Source organism: Uloborus diversus, chromosome 7, assembly GCF_026930045.1.
Source record: "Uloborus diversus isolate 005 chromosome 7, Udiv.v.3.1, whole genome shotgun sequence".
Taxonomy (NCBI): Eukaryota; Metazoa; Arthropoda; class Arachnida; order Araneae; family Uloboridae; genus Uloborus; species Uloborus diversus.
The window spans coordinates 2,589,552-2,605,860 of record NC_072737.1 but is presented as its reverse complement, the minus strand read 5'-3'; the positions used below and the strand labels follow the sequence as shown (position 1 = coordinate 2,605,860).

Sequence of the window (16,309 nt, the reverse complement as noted above, 5' to 3'; positions counted from 1 at the left end):
TTATGTGAAGCAAATGAAATGACAAAACCTCCAACAAAAGCGGATTGCTATTGTCAGATATATTTTCATCCATAAGGTCACTTCTTATGCATTGAAAAAGAAGGTTCTTGTAACCCAGAAACACCTGTCAGCATTTTTTTTTTGCAAAAATGTCATTCGTACGTTACGTAGTAATCTTTTGCATTTTAGCACAAAGGCATTTATTTCTTATAAGTAAATTTGCAGCAACTAGAGTACTCTATTAAGTTTTCTGAAGAAATATTCAAGGAAATTAGTTTTTTCTTCTGAGGTGAAGCTCACAGCTTTCATTTAATAGAATATTACATTGTTTTAAACAATTTTTGATTCTTTAACAGTTAATTGTAAAGCACAGGTTGCAAGGGGGGCGGGGGGCATACTAGTTTTTGAGCTACAAGAAACTCCTTTTACGATGTAAAATCTTTTCAGATAATAATCATTAGTGACATGCAGCAAAATTTTAATCATATGATTGTTTGTCGGTGGGATAAGTAAGGAGGTTAAAAGGTAAATTGCATGTTTTATAAAAGAAAGCGACGTCATTAACCCAGCTACTACTACAATATTAGTTCATAAGACATGAAAAGGATAAAACAAAGAATAACCCCTGCTGCCACGTGAATGCTCAAGAAGGTTTCCACATTCGGCATTGTATCGCCAGTGCTGTGACAAAACCAAGAGCTGAGAATATTTACTCTTTCGCGCCAATATTTGGATGAGAATTTATGATAACTGGAAGAAAATTAGTCTTGTCAACATTTGTTTCACTTGCATTTCCGAAGGGACAAACTGTATGTGCTCACCGTTAAATTTGTTCCCAAAAACATGGAAAAGATGAATCAACAAAATAACAAAGGTGACTACCAACACCCGGATTTTTTTTTTCTTTTTTCATGCATACCCTTTTTTTTCGTATGATTCGTTAACTAGTAATTCAGTCTTTTATTTCATCAGAGTAACCGAAGATTTTCGTTCGTCTCCAAACGACAGTGCTCACTATTTCCCAAAAAAGATTTGAAAAACCTAGAGCATTCAAAAATTAGTGATTTTGAAAGGTATTTTTGCCGTTTCCGTCGGGAGCGCTGGGGGGGGGGGGGCAGTTAGAGAATAAAAATGTTAATCTACAGCATTGAAATAGATAGCAGAAGGTGAAAACCACCTCTAGAAGTACTATTGTGAATAGGTAGATAAACATGGACTGAATGAGAGGGTGTTACCATTGCAACAAATAAATTCAGACTGATCATATTATGGAAGTAGCACACAAATCACTGTGAAATTATGTACAGTGCCGGATCTTGGTGGGAGCATGCCTCTTCGAAATAATTTCATTAAAAAAATATAGTCTCATCGTCAAGCAAATTAGCATTGGCGAACACTTTTTTTTCTAAAATCGAGGCTGTCTTATACATTGACCAAATCAAATCCCCCTTTTTGGGCATGAAGGTTGTGCTTGTTCTCTCCCTTTGTGACGTTGCATATTTATACCACAGCGTTGGAGACGTTTCAGAAACTCTTCAGTTGCTCAGTTCGTATACCGCAGGTGTCTATCGGCTCCAAGCTTCGATCCGTTTCTGGCTGATCATGCTGCTCTTTTGACTGCTCTTGCCGAAGGAAGAGAATCGCTCCGGCTGTTTGGCGGACGGGGATTTGGGGGCGTGGTGAGGCGTGGCTTTGGGGGTGGAGTGGGGCGTGTCCTTAGCGGCAGCCTCGATTCCGCCCAGCGTTCCTGGCTCGTTCGTCTTGACATTGGCACGGAATCCGTCCTTATCGGCGATGTACTCGACCACTCGTAGAGACCCGTCCTCCTGTCTGACTGTGTAGGTGCCAGTGACGGTGCCACTTCCGTCCGCCATTTCCTGTCTGGCGGCGCCTTCCGTGTCGTAGTTGAAGGCGTAGGGAGCGGGTGCTTCTACCTGTTAATAATATCAGTTAATACATAAGCACATACATTGACTTTTTATTACAATTTCAGCTGTAATTTTTCCACAATAGGTAACTATTCGATACTTAAACCAATTTTTCTTCCATTGTTTTTATAACTTCTTAGTAATTAGTTAATGATGATTTAAGTTGCTAATTAAGTTAATTTTTAAGTAGTTTCGTTTTTTCTTGGATTAGAATTGGGGAGTGATTTTAAGTAGTAAAAACACCAATACTAGACTTTAAGCTTTGGTGGTTACCTCTTGTTTTCAGAATAGTTTTTCTTGAACAATTTTTCACATAATCTTTAAAAGGACTAATGTCTGGATTTTTGGAACAAATTCCATATGTAAAAAATTCATTAAATAAAACTTTTCAACTTAAAACCTAACATAAGCAGCTGAAGCATTCCTAGTATTGCATATGTTGTAAATGTGTCACTCATGCATTACTGAGAATCTGAGGAACTAAGTAGCTTTTTTGTGAGCAGAACTGTTTAAATAAACTACTTCTCGACACACCAACACCTTCCAACTACTTCTCGACATAGTCGCCGCTCCAATTAAGACATTTGTCGTGGCGTGGTACCAATTTTTCGATACCATCTTCATAGAAGGCAGCCGCCTAAGCTTTCAGCCAATTCTGTACGTTGGTCTTCAGCTCGGCGTCAGAGCCAAACGTCTGTCCTCCTAGCCAGCGTTTCATGTGACCAAAGAGATGGTAATCGGAAGACGCGCCAAGTCTGGGCTGAATGGAGGATGGTCAAACGCTGTCCAGCAAAACTGCTGCAGGAGATTTTTTGTTAAAGCAGCAGTGTGTGGGCGCGCGTTGTCGTGCAGAAGGACAATGCCTGATGACAACATTCCTCTACATTTGTTCTGAGTTGCCCCTTTTTTCAACATTCAGAAATCGAATTACAGCACGCACTTCATACAGACGCAATTGTTCGAGGCATGCTTCCTCGTTCACTGCGTGCTCCGAAATAACCACAGCGACATGATAAACTGCACAATCTTACTTGAGAGACTGTACAACAAATCTACGCACAGCGTAATCGGCTTGACTTTCTGGTTTTTACTCCACGATCGATCGGACCTTGAAAAAAAAGAAAAAAAAAAAAACCCTCGTAACTAGTATGGAAATATTCATGTAACTTAACAATATCCATATCATTTGAAAGCGAAAGAAATGATTTTTGTTTTGAGTTAAAAGGGAATAAAAAAATGATGTATGTCTTTATTAAGTGCGTACTTACACCTTAAACTGTGCATTGGTTGGCAAATTTTATCTAGGACTTTATTCAGTCTCTAGAAACTATTGATCGTAAAATTCTGCAACATTTTTAGAACATCCCAGGGCTAGGCTCTGATAACAGGAATTAAAACCAAGTTCTGACGCTTACCTTTTCCTGTCGGAGCACAGACGAGTGCACACTTGCCGATCCTGAACTTCGGTGGGGAGTTGCTTTCGGCGCGGGTGCTTTGAAAGCTACAGGACTCGCAACAGGAGCTGCACCGACGTCAGCAGCCGACAGGAATGTCACGTGGGCGGGCGAATCGCTCTTCGTCCCGAACTCGTTGGTGTCGACGGAGGCCCGGAATCCGGCCTGTCCGGCCGTGTAGTCCACCGTCCGGATTCGGCCGTCGGAACCGCCCAGGCTGTAGTGTCCGGTCACGCTGCCGGATCCGTCGCCGGATTCCCTCTGGGCGATGCTTCCACCGTCCTCCAGCCTGGACTCGTAGCTGTAGGAATAGGCTCCGTTGTCGCCGAGGTTGAACTGGATCGGGTTCTGGATGAATAAGATAAAATGGTTAATAAATAAAAAATTCCCAATGTTCGCCTCGACTGTGTTTTAGTCGGATGAACCTGTCTTCGTTTTTAATGCACTGATGATGGCACTTGTATTTTAGAACCAATGTTCGCCTCGACTGTGTTTTAGTCGGGTGAACCTGTCTTCGTTTTTAATGCACTGATGATGGCACTTGTATTTTAGAACCAATGTTCGCCTCGACTGTGTTTTAGTCGGGTGAACCTGTCTTCGTTTTTAATGCACTGATGATGGCACTTGTATTTTAGAACCAATGTTCGCCTCGACTGTGTTTTAGTCGGGTGAACCTGTCTTCGTTTTTAATGCACTGATGATGGCACTTGTATTTTAGAGTGCCGAAACAGCTGTTTGCTGGTTTTTTAACCTTTTTTCATTCTCAATTTGTACTTTATATACGTTGTCATTTTTTATTCACTATACAGTACAAAGTTTTCGACTACTTTTTATGTACAAAATGGTTGTTATAAATTGGCTATTATTGAGCAGTGACGTCCCATTGTCGCCGAATGGATCGCATTCTGGATCAGGGGGATAAGGTGGTTGTTATTGATTGGCACTCAATTAATACTGACACGCCTTAGTCACTCAGTGTAAACTGAATGGGATTCTGTACGAGGGAGATAAAGTGGTTGTTATTAATTGGCAATCGGCGAACACTGACGCGCCAATGTCACCTTGGGTGAGATTCTGGATGAGGGAGGTAAAGTGCCTGTTATTAATTGGCGATCAACGAACACTGACACATTATTTTCTCCCCGGGTGAACTGGATGGGATTCTCGATATTGGTTATTTAATGGCAATCAGTGAACACTATTACGCTACTGTCGCTGAGGGTGAAGTGGATCGGATTTTGGATAAGGGAGGTAAGGCGGTTGACACACTAACCCCCAGATTGAACTTTTCTCCACAACACTCCACCTCTTAGCTTTTAGCCTTTTGACAACTGGTGAACGCGTCATTGTCGCCGTGTGGATCAGATTCTAGATCGGGAGATAAGGCGGTTGTTATTCATTGGCTATCAATGAACATTGAACACTGACACACTATATAGTCACTCAGGGTCAACTGGGTGGGATTTTGGATGATGGTGTTTATTGATTGGCAATTCAGGTCACTGGTTGAGATTCTGGTTAAGTTGGTTGTTATTAATTGACAGTCAGTGAAAACTGACGTATCATTGTCGCCCAGGATAAACTGGGTGGGATTCAGGATCTGGGAGATAAAATAGTTGTTATTAAATGGCATGAACACTGACGCGCCATTGTCACCGAGTGGATCGGATTCTAAATCTGGCAGAAAGGGCGCGATATTGTTATTAATTGGTTATGAATAAACCATTGGTAGTAATTGAACACCATTGTCGCCGCGGGTGAACTGGATCGAATTCTTAATCAGGGAGATACGGGGGTTGTTATTGATAGACAATCAGTAAACACAGACATTTCATAAATAGCACCATTATCAAATTAGTTCAATTGAGCTGTTAAAAGTATTCGCCTGATAAAACTACAAAAATATTAATTCTTCATACAGGGACGTTATACTACCGTGCTAAGCACCGAAATCGGATCTGCAATTTTAATCAAAATTGAGTTATTGTCACTAGGTCGTTATTAATAACATAATTTTCCTAAATTAAATGATTTAAGGTCATTTCTTGTAAACTCGAAGTGTAAAAACAAAAACTGAAAAAGTTGCATTTGAATAAAGTATACCAAGACGTCAAACTTGGAAAAAATAATTTGTCATTTTGAGCTCAACTTCAGACTGCAGAAACTACTTTTGAGCTTGGCACGGCTGTATAGCTCGTGTTGTTTTGTTAAAAAAAGTTAACCAAGATTCTGTATCAAGAGAAGAAGGGGTCGATCTTAATACTGGAAAAAGAGTTACAACTAACCTGTTGCTGAGTGCTGGAATGGTACATGGAAGAGCTGGAGGCGCCTGAGTAAGGTTTAGGTTCTTCGACTTTGGCCGATGAATAAAACTGGATATCGGCTGGGGAGTCTGCCTTGGTGCCGAATTCGTTGGTGTTGACGGTGGCCCTGAAGCCTCCTTCATCTGCCAGATATTCCACCTTCCTGAATCGTCCGTCCGCGGCCGACAGGCCGTAGGAGCCGACCACCTTGCCGCTTCCGTCTCCAGACTCTGTCCTGGAGCTGGAGCCATCCTCCAGTTGGGTGTCGTAGCTGAAGGAATAGGGGAGGGGCTGTTGCTGAGCTGCTGCGTTGTACTGCACGGAGGACTGTTGGAAGTTAAGATGTGAAGTGAGTTGTGTAATAGTCGTTGTACTATATCGCTTAGCAACAACGTCCATAATTCTAAAGTTTCTACCACAGGATAAATGCAATCATCACTGCAGTTATCCCAGGTGTATCGGTAAGGTTAAGTGTGATACTTTGAGACAAAAGAGAGGGGGGGGGGGCAAAACTTTTAGTGAAAAAATTGCGGCATCATTTATGATTGGCAATCTTTAATAATGTTTTATTTCTTCTGAATAACTTGATATTAATTACAACTAGATGAACTTCGAGCAATTTAATTTGCATCCGTGCAAACCCCTACTTCTTATATTTATCGCACGTTGCGTTAAATTTGTAGTTATTTTCCGTTAAAGTTTCCCGAGTTCCCGGTTTTAATTGCATTTCTTAACACTCCTGGGTTTTTGAATCTCTAGTTAAAACACGAAGAATAAGGTATTTAAAAGAACATTTATACCCGACATTCTTTATGCATCTTATCTCATAAATCTTTCCGAAGTTTTGATTTAGCAAATATTATTGTGTTAAGGTGAAAGGATAAATTTCAACGGAAAAGAATAATTTACTCTTTGATAAACCACGAAAGCTTACAAAAGTCCGGATAAGTGTGGTACTTTTCCTTTGTAGGTGTGTCAATACTCGTTTTAAGATTTTTCTCCAAACTATGGTCAAAACAAAGCGTTCGTAAAAATTTGCAAGCACAAAACAAAACAAAACAAACATGCGATTGTTGAAATTTAATGTTTACTTTTTAAATAAAGCAATCCAATAAATTCAACCAACAGATACATCAAAAGGAGAGAAAAAAAAAATCCACCAAAAACCTGAACTAAGCCATTAATAATATCAACCTTGGATGTGTCAAAAATTGTGTCATCCGAAGTTGACATGTGTGTATGTGTCAACTTTGGATGTGTGGTCTGTGTAGCTGTTGGATCTGTGTTTTAACTTTGAGGTGATTCTCATTCATTCTCTCTGATTTTTTTGGGCAATCACGATTGCTTATTGTTCTCACTTGACTGTTTTTGGCGTTCCTTTGATTTTTCCCACCGCCACCCTCCGCACCATCACCGTCGACGGGCTCCTCACGATGGTGCTCCTCTAGCGAAAGCCGTCTCCAGGTTGCATCCATGTCCTACACACACGCGCCTACATACACAACTACACACACACAAACGCATACACACACATACACCTACACACACGCATACATACAGACACCCACACATGCACACAACTACCCACACATTCATGCCTGCACACAGACACAAACACATATGCCTACACACACATACACATAACCCGTACACACAAACACATACCCCCACACACAAACACACACGCCTACATCCACACACTCGTGATTGCGAAAAACATAATTTGAATTCAAGATGTCAAAATTCAAATTATTTTTTTTTCCCTAATTTTCGTGACAACAAGAGCCGTTGCTGCATTGTTGAAACTTATTCAACAATATAACCTCAGGCTATTTTTGGATAACTATTAGATCCGTTTCAGCCTTGCAACTCCAGTCAGACATTCACAAGCCCTATGAGCTAAGAACGGAATCATCTCACCTGTCCTTGCTGAGAAGATTGGTATGTCGTCCTCATTGCTGGGGCTGAAGATTGGAAAAGGGCGGCCCCGGACAACTGCTTCTGCTGGATGGGCTGGGGGGCGGCCTGGTGGGGGGCCGAGGAAAGGAACTGGACGTTGGCGGGGGAGTCGGCCTTGGTGCCCAGCTCGTTGGTGTCCACGGAGGCCCTGAATCCGTCCTGGTCGGCCTGGTAGTTGACCGTCCGGCGGCGACCGTCCGATCCGGTCAGGCTGTAGGATCCGACCACCTTGCCGGACGCGTCGCCGGATTCGGTCCGGGAACTGCTACCGTCGTCCAGTTGCGAGTCGTAGCTGAAGGCGTAGGGCGACGGCTTGGATGGTTGCTGGAAGAGAAAGATCTCAGGGTGAGCTCACATCGCTTGAATACAGTAGAAGACCGTTATAACGCCGACCTGTATAACGCAATTCTCTATAAACCGCACTACTTTTCAGAAGTAAACAATAGGTTTTGAAGTTTAAAAAATCCCTCTGTTTTGCTTTGCAAACATAAAAATTGTTAGGCAAATTAAATTTTGAAAAGTTTTTCATTTTTCCATCTGATTTCAAAACTTTTAAATTGAAAATTGGTACTCATAGTAAACAGAAAATACCAGATGGCTCTTGAAAAGGCAGCTGTTATGCAAACCATGAAGCTAGCAGAAGTGCAGGATTTTGATTGTGGAACATATTTATTTGTGAATAACTAATTGTAATACTGGTGCTTTAACACTCATTGCAGATAAAACTCATTCTAAAGTGCTAATATATAGATATATTCTGAATATTAGTTTCAAAACTTATGAAATGATCTATATAATGCAAAAATCTGTATAACGCAAAAGCTCTGGTCCCAAGGTGTGTGTTATAACGGTCTTCTACTGTATATCGATGGCAGTATGACAGCCGCTGGGGGAGGGGGGGGGGGGTGACGAGGAAGAATGTTTTACCAGTGGTTGGTCGTAACGAGTCAGAATATTCTCTTGGGGTTTGGTCGTAACGAACCCGAATTTTTTCCCTTAAAACAGCATTTACACGTCGTCCGTACGGCACGTGAACTCCGCTTTTTTCTCCCTAAAATCCAGTTTTTGGTCGGCGTTGCCATGACAGCAAGCCGTATTGCGCGGGAACCGTCAACGTGACGAGAAGCTAGATATCTGACATCCGTCGAGTTGGGAGTCGCATTTCATTGGTCCCCACGAGATGAGTGCGCTCTCTCTATCGGGTGAGAGTATTGACATGTGCTTTACTCGCGTTCGCAATGCATGAATGCTTCTCCCTTTTCGGGAAACGTACATCTGTCCGCTTTACGTGGCGAACGTGATGTGCGGACGATATCTGAATTAAGCTTAAGTTGGTCGTAACGAGTAAGAATCTTCCCCTGGAAGTTGATCATAACGAGCTAGATTCACAACGAGTCAGAATTTTTTCCTGCGCGTTGGTCGTAACGAGCCAGAATTTTCTCCTGAAAGTTGATCATAACGAGTGAGTATTATCCGACAATGGGAGTTGGTCGTAACAAGCCAGAATTTTCTCCTGAAAGTTGATCATAACGAGTGAGTATTATCCAACAATGGAAGTTGGTCGTAACGAGCCAGAATTTTCTCCTGAAAGTTGATCATAACGAGTGAGTATTATCCAACAATGGGAGTTGGTCGTAACGAGCCAGAATTTTCTCCTGAAAGTTGATCATAACGAGTGAGTATTATCCAACAATGGGAGTTGGTCGTAACAAGCCAGAATTTTCTCCTGTGGGATTGAGGGTTGATGATAACGGTGGTCTTTACCTTCGTGCAGGATTGGATGGGGGGCTAGGATAGGAATTCCATACTAGGACTGGAAGAGTATGGCTCAGATTGGAGAGTTCTGGGAGATTTAAATCCCAATGCCTCTTGCTGTACTCCTGGCCAGTTGTCTATGAACTTTGTCTTCTAAAAGAATCTTTAGATATAAAAGATTTTTTCGAAAAGCTCTGACCTCATCCTTTAGTAGTATTAATCTTAAAATGAAATTATAATTAAAGAAGGTCAACATATTAGTGGTATAAGAAGTTATATGATACAACGTAGTTAAAAGTTCTATTAGTAATTCGTTAAATCAGTGGGGGTATCCTGCAGTCGGTGGCAAGCAGTTTACCAGTGATGTAAAATCGCCTGATCGAATAAGAATCATTTTACCTGTTCTTGCTGGGAACCTTGGTATCCTTCCACTGGTGCAGATTGGAAAGTAGCCCCGAAATGTTGCGTCTGCTGAATGGGCTCAGGGGCGGGGGCTTTGGGATGTGCAGGGGACGAATACATCTTACCCTGAAACATAAAACATCAGAATTTAGTGGAGGAATTATTTGAAGTCAATTGGATGAAAAGAAAAGCAAAAATTCGTGTAAGTTACGGCATTTAAATATTACGAGGTATCTTCTGAGAATCCCAAGCGCTAATAAATAAAATGATCGTGGCCGACCGTAGGAGCTTATTGTTCGTTCTCGAAAGCAGACTACCACTCAGGAAAGATTCCATTTAAAAAAGGGACGATAGGTTGAGGATGGGCACTTACCGCTCGCACTTGATGTCTTTGAACACGTTATTTTGAACCTTTTACTTCCGGGTTTCCCTCCCTATTTTGATAAAATCACAGCAGACTTGACGCATGCGCAAATTGGCGCTAAGTCTCGGCTTAGGAAAACGAACAGTATCTGTCGGAACATTGTCATATAGTCCAGGATCTGACAGCACTTCTGTAGGAAAGTTCGAGTAGGGAGAGTTTCTTTTCAAAAATGTTTAGTAGGTGTCCTAGAAAGTATTTTGGACTCGGGTGGACATCCACCACCTGGTCACTTCTCCTGCTATGACGTCATCAAAGATGGCTGCCGATCACTCTCATAAATGCTTAGTATTTCGATAGGAAGATTGAGTACGGAGAATTTTTCTTCATAAATGTTTAGTAGGTGTCCTAAAAAGTATTTAGAGCTTATGTGGACATCTGCCATTTCGTACATTTTTTAGTATGACGTCATCAAAGATGGCGAGCGCGCGCTTCCGTCTTCATATAAGCATAAATTTATGTTAATACTTAACCAACAAAAATGAAACTTTGGCCAGTAAGTTACAATTAGTGTTTTTAAGGCAAATAGCAATGTATTTTTACTACTGCTATAACTTAATAACTATTTTTTATATTTTTTTCTTGCACTTAATAAAATTATATTTAAAAGGGGTTGTTACAAGTTGGTTGCAAACCCATATTATTACACTTACAGAAAGAGCAACAGGTTACTTCATTTGCTCTACAAGTACAGGAAGATTTGGCACATTTCAAGCAATTACATGCTCCAATAAAATAAGTAGGAAATCTCTGTAAGTTCCTTTCCGGCATCAAATCATCATTTACCACTGCAAAACCAAATTCACAAGAATCTCAGTCAACAGCAACATCGTCAATACAATGTCGTTGTAGGTATGCGTAAAAATATCATCTTAATAAGTGGCTCTTAGCACTTCTGCTAGTAGGCGGCAAATTATCAGTGTCGATATTTTTCGCATGATGATACAGCCATAACCTAAGTTCATCTAAAGATTTACAGAATGACCCTTTTTGCAGTACTTGCACTGAGTATTCTTTTGCAGATTTAAGGCTTTGCTCTATATAAATGCAGTCAGATGATACGCAAAAACTCTCTAAATACTTTACAGGTGCACCGTGGAGAGCAGATTTTTTGGTACCAAATTTACTTGTATAATCTGATCCAGATAGTGTGTGGATGGCAGGAAATAACAAACATAAGTTTTCACCTATTTTTCGGTGAATATCATTAACATATAGGATTCGTGTAGAATCACCAACTCCAGTACACACCCAAAGTTGCTGAACACCAAATCGTTGAAGAGTAAGATAGTGAAACAAAGCTAACATCATTTTATCAGTGTCGGCGCTAAAAATAACGATTTTAGAGAACCCACACAGGGATTCATATTTTGAATGAATCAACATTCTGAAGTCAACTTCCTCTACTGTCAGACAGTTTAATTCTGGGTGATTTATCTGTTTTCCACTTTGCGCAAATGTACAGTTAAATATTACATTATCCTCTTCATCACCATGAAAGGCACTAAAAGTATGGTATTATGTGGTGTTTGAAGCTATCACTGTATCAGCAATGAACTTTTGCAACATCAGTTTGTTTCCTGAAGGTCCCCAAAAGCTGCTCAGTTGGACAGGCAATGGAATATCTTCTGAGATTTTGACCACATCTATAACGATGCTGCTACCTTGTCTTTGCACCCTTTCAGACTTTTTAGGAGAAAATTTACGATAACTGTCAAAAATGTAATCTACTCTTCCACAGTTCTTGGTGATGCTCCCGATGTATGACGAAAAAGCTGAAACAGCTCCACCAAAGGTTTTATTTTCATTTGTCATAACCTTTCGTACAGAGTTCATGACGTCGACTATAAAACAGGTTTTTATCGTCACACTTGAACCAGGTATCATCACTAGTGCTACCATAAGATGTTTCCTTTTTTGTGGTTTTACCATTAGCCCTTGGTCATTGAACAGTTTTCAGATAGCTCATAACGAAAGAGCTCTGCATGTCATACGAACGAGCCTGAACTATTTGTACCATTCGGTGAGATGATGAATGCTCGTAATCAACAATAACATCAGAGCTGTGTAAAAGAGGTTGTGTAATTCTTAGAAACTGCCATACTTGTCTGAATTTTCGTATTTCTTCTTCTCATTCTCATCCATTCTAAACAAATCTGAGGAAACTTCATAATCGCTTGGAAAATCAGGACGTTTTGCCGGTTTGAAATACAATTGTATCTTCTGGCATGGAAGTAGTTCTTGAATTGCTTTCAAAATCTCGTGTGATACCAGTTTCTGATAAGTATGGTTTAACTGATATGTCTTGCTGTTTATTTTGGAATAGTACACACACAGTGTCATGAGAGCCTCTTATACCGGATAAAGTAGATTCTTCGTAGTCAAAGTTATCGAAAGCGCTAACCGTACAAGAATCAGTCTTAAAATGACTAAGCCTTGGCACTGCAGTAGGAGACTGTTTAAGAGCATATTTTGCAAGATTATGGTGGTGACGAGTGACCTCACTGTAGCTGACACTGAAGCCGAGATGATTCAAGCTTGTTATCAATGTTTTGCTTTTGCATTTCTCATGTATTGCTTCGCCCATCATCTGTAATGTAGTATATGTAAAGGAGTTTTTTTAGTTCCACGATGTATGTTATAGTACATTATTTGTAATAACACTTGTGCCTTAAGATACCACTTCTGAGAATACTTCCTCTTTTCTTCCTCTTCTTGTTAATTGTCAACTTCTTTCATGGAGTTTGGATCTATGTCAAATAATGTACTGAAAAAGTTTATTAAAACATCAAGTATTTTACTTTTAGTCCAAGATCTTTTTAGGCCTTGAGCATCACCAAATTTATCGCTGAGCTAGAAATCTAGCCCCTGCAATGCGTCTCTTAGTAGAATGGCGCATTCTGATACAGGATTGCAGCTTCTAAGGACATCTGCTACTTCTTCTGTGTGAAGATTCACAGAAAAAAACACAATCGGTTTGTTTGCCTCTTTAGGCTTGGCTAAAGTAATGTCAATTTGAAAGTAATCACACAGCATTAGTTTAAGCTCCTTGTTGCTGATTTTGTGCCCTCATTTTGAATATTAAACTTGTCTCGAATGTAACTGAGTGTGTATCCGTAAGCTTCCTGCAGTACAGATTCGATGTCATGAGCTATAAGCGAAAAGGCTGCCACCTTTTTTGAAACTGGAGGCGTACTCCTGTCATCTGCTTCAAGTTTTCGTTTGTATTTCAAGAAATATCCAGAAATACAATTGTCATGGCACAAAAGATCGGCGCCGAAAACACTTGATACATCATCCAAATCATAAGTGCGAGTGAAAACATCATCTTGTAAGTATAGTGTGGCTTTTAAAAACTCATTAATTCTCGGATACTCACTTATTCTGTACTTCTCGCAAATGCGATTATGTGATACATGGTTACAGATGATACACAATTGTAATCGATGAAGAATACCTCCTGCTTGAGGATTGTGATAACGTGCACGCTTCCTTCCAGATTTCCTTAAACTTTCCTGCACATTCGATTGAGCAGTAATGATGCCGTCATCATCATCTTTTGATTTTTCCTTCTCATTTTGAAGCTGTAAAAGAGGTTTCTTATGACAGTATTGCTTATAGCAAGCATTATATATATGGTAGTACCATAACTCTTCCTCACTTAACGCGTCAAACGCTTAGTAACTACGTCATTTCGCAGTTTTGCAGCGGCTTTGATTTTTTCACGACCATTTTCTGTACTTATCACACTATTGTCGCTTTTAGTACATATAATGCAAGTGTTTTCAACTGGTTTAAGGTCTCTTATGCTGTCTTTTGATACACTCGACAATTTAATAATATGCATGTATCAATTTTATTTCGATAAATCTCGAACAAAAGAATCATTCAAATTGACAGTGTTTCATCATCTCAAAAACCACCCTCTGTCGCACTCATAACACATCATATAATTCAATGGCTGCCAACTTTAACAACCCTCTCGAATGTTATGTTTGCGCCGCCTTTGGTGCGCGCCTAAGTGGAGCGACTTATAAACATTCTGATGGATTAGTTACACCAGGTGAAAATGGCAAATAAACATTTTTTATGTAAATAGTTTTTGAGTATAATTTTATACGGTTATTCAACGATTGACAGTTGAAAAAATAAATTTAAAGAATGAATTTTAAAAATGGAAAATAAATAAAAAACAATAAAATAAATTGATTTCAAACTACTTTTTCAAGGAAACTTTAACACTGTAACTCAAAAGTAAACTAGTTAATATAAATTAGTATACAAATGTGCAAGAATCACGCAAAAAAGTCAAGTATTAAAATAAATATGAGCATTTTTTTGATCGAGAGGCCGCCATCTTTGATGACGTCATAGCAGGAGAAGTGACCAGGTGGCGGATGTCCACCCGAGTCCAAAATACTTTCTAGGACACCTACTAAGCATTTTTGAAAAAAAATTCTCCCTACTCAAACTTTCCTACAGAAGTGCTGTCAGATCCAGGACTAATATACGCGTTTCATTGAGATACTGTACGATTTCTTGGCGTAGAAACAAAATGATATGAGTGCTTCGAAGAAATATTAAACTCTTTAATGAAATTTCAAAATCCAAATTTTTTTAATCCCTTAAAATTCAGCAAGAATCGTGTGTCTTCTTTTGAAATTTGAAAGACTTAATTACACTCCACTGATTCCACTTAATAAAAAGGAATGAATTTTTCTCTCTCTCACCCCTCCACGCCTGAAAATTATCAAAAGACTTTAGGAAAAACTATACAATTTTCCAACAGACATTTCCGTGATGGTTTCGCACTCCTCAACATTGCTGACAATCCTTCGAAGGAAGAACTGAAGGGTCGAAAACATCGGTGAACTCCGTGGAAGAGTCAAAAATATCGAATTCGTTGGAGCTGGGGAGAGCAATAAACGCGATAGGCTTCCCCAGTGTACTCCTCATCATTAAGTTTGGTGCGAATTTTCTTTAAAAATGTATCTCTTGCAGTAAACAACGACTCTTTGAGGAAAAAAACGTGTTCCACCAACGCTTGATTATATCATGCTTATTCTCTTGTTTTCGACAGGTTTTGAAATGGACTCGTCCGAAGCCGAGGACCAACAATCCTGGGCGGTCATTCCAAGCTCGTCAGCTTGCGAGATCGAGATTTTCGCTCACGTGATCGATTGCGACGTAGAAATGTCACAAAGTAGCATTTTAATCTACTTGAACTTAGCTTGCGGCTAGGTTCGAGTAAATTAGAATACTACTTTGTGACAATTCTACGTCACAACCAATCACGTGAGTGAAAATCTCGATCTCGCAAGCTGACGAGCTTGGAATGACCGCCCTGAACTGTATTGTAGTTACGATTGCTTACCTGTTGCTGTTGCATGAAGCTCTGCGCAGCAGGTCCGGCCAGGGAAGCGGCATACATCACGTGGGCCGGAGCGTCTCCGGTCGTGTCGAATTCGTTTGTGTCGACGGAGGCCCGGAATCCGGCCTGTCCGGCCGTGTAGTCCACCTTCCGGATTCGGCCGTCGGAACCGCCCAGGCTGTAGTGTCCGGTCACGCTGCCGGATCCGTCGCCGGATTCTCTCTGGGCGATCCTGCCCCCGTCCTCCAGCCTGGACTCGTAGCTGTAGGAATAGGCACCGTTGTCGCCGAGGTTGAACTGGATCGGGCTCTGGAAGCATAACGGTGAACTGGATTCAGTCATCGACGACCAAAAAGTAACGAAATTTAAAAGAGAGGACATGCCTGTGGTAAAATGAAGGTGAACTTGCAACCGCAGTTATGGGATACAGGCAATGAAATGGGCGGAGTTATGATGACGTGGTCCCTTGGCTGACTGATGATAAATAATGGAGCTGGCGGATTGGTTTACATTTCAACTCAAGCTTTAATGTAATTTCATAAACTTGCAGAGAATCAAGCAATAAGTTTAAATTAACTACCAATTGAGATTCAATGATACAGTGCAGAACCTTTTATCCGGGAACCAAAAAACCGGGAAACCAGAAAACCGGCAACTTTTTCCCGATTTTTCCGCCATTTTTTAAAGAATATACCATTTTGGTAATTTTTGAAAAC

General features: G+C 40.5%; 1 protein-coding gene across 1 annotated transcript; it reads right to left on the bottom strand.

Annotated features, from left to right (window-relative positions):
• Positions 1-434: 434 nt before the first annotated feature.
• Positions 435-15,935, bottom strand: LOC129226168 (uncharacterized). Its single transcript, XM_054860767.1, has 6 exons — positions 15,597-15,935; positions 9,799-9,927; positions 7,606-7,968; positions 5,668-6,012; positions 3,344-3,730; positions 435-1,934 (listed from the first exon to the last, which is right to left on the bottom strand). The coding sequence occupies exons 1-6, from the start codon at positions 15,933-15,935 to the stop codon at positions 1,566-1,568; spliced, it is 1,932 nt and encodes a 643-aa protein (XP_054716742.1). The 3' UTR covers positions 435-1,565.
• Positions 15,936-16,309: the final 374 nt, after the last annotated feature.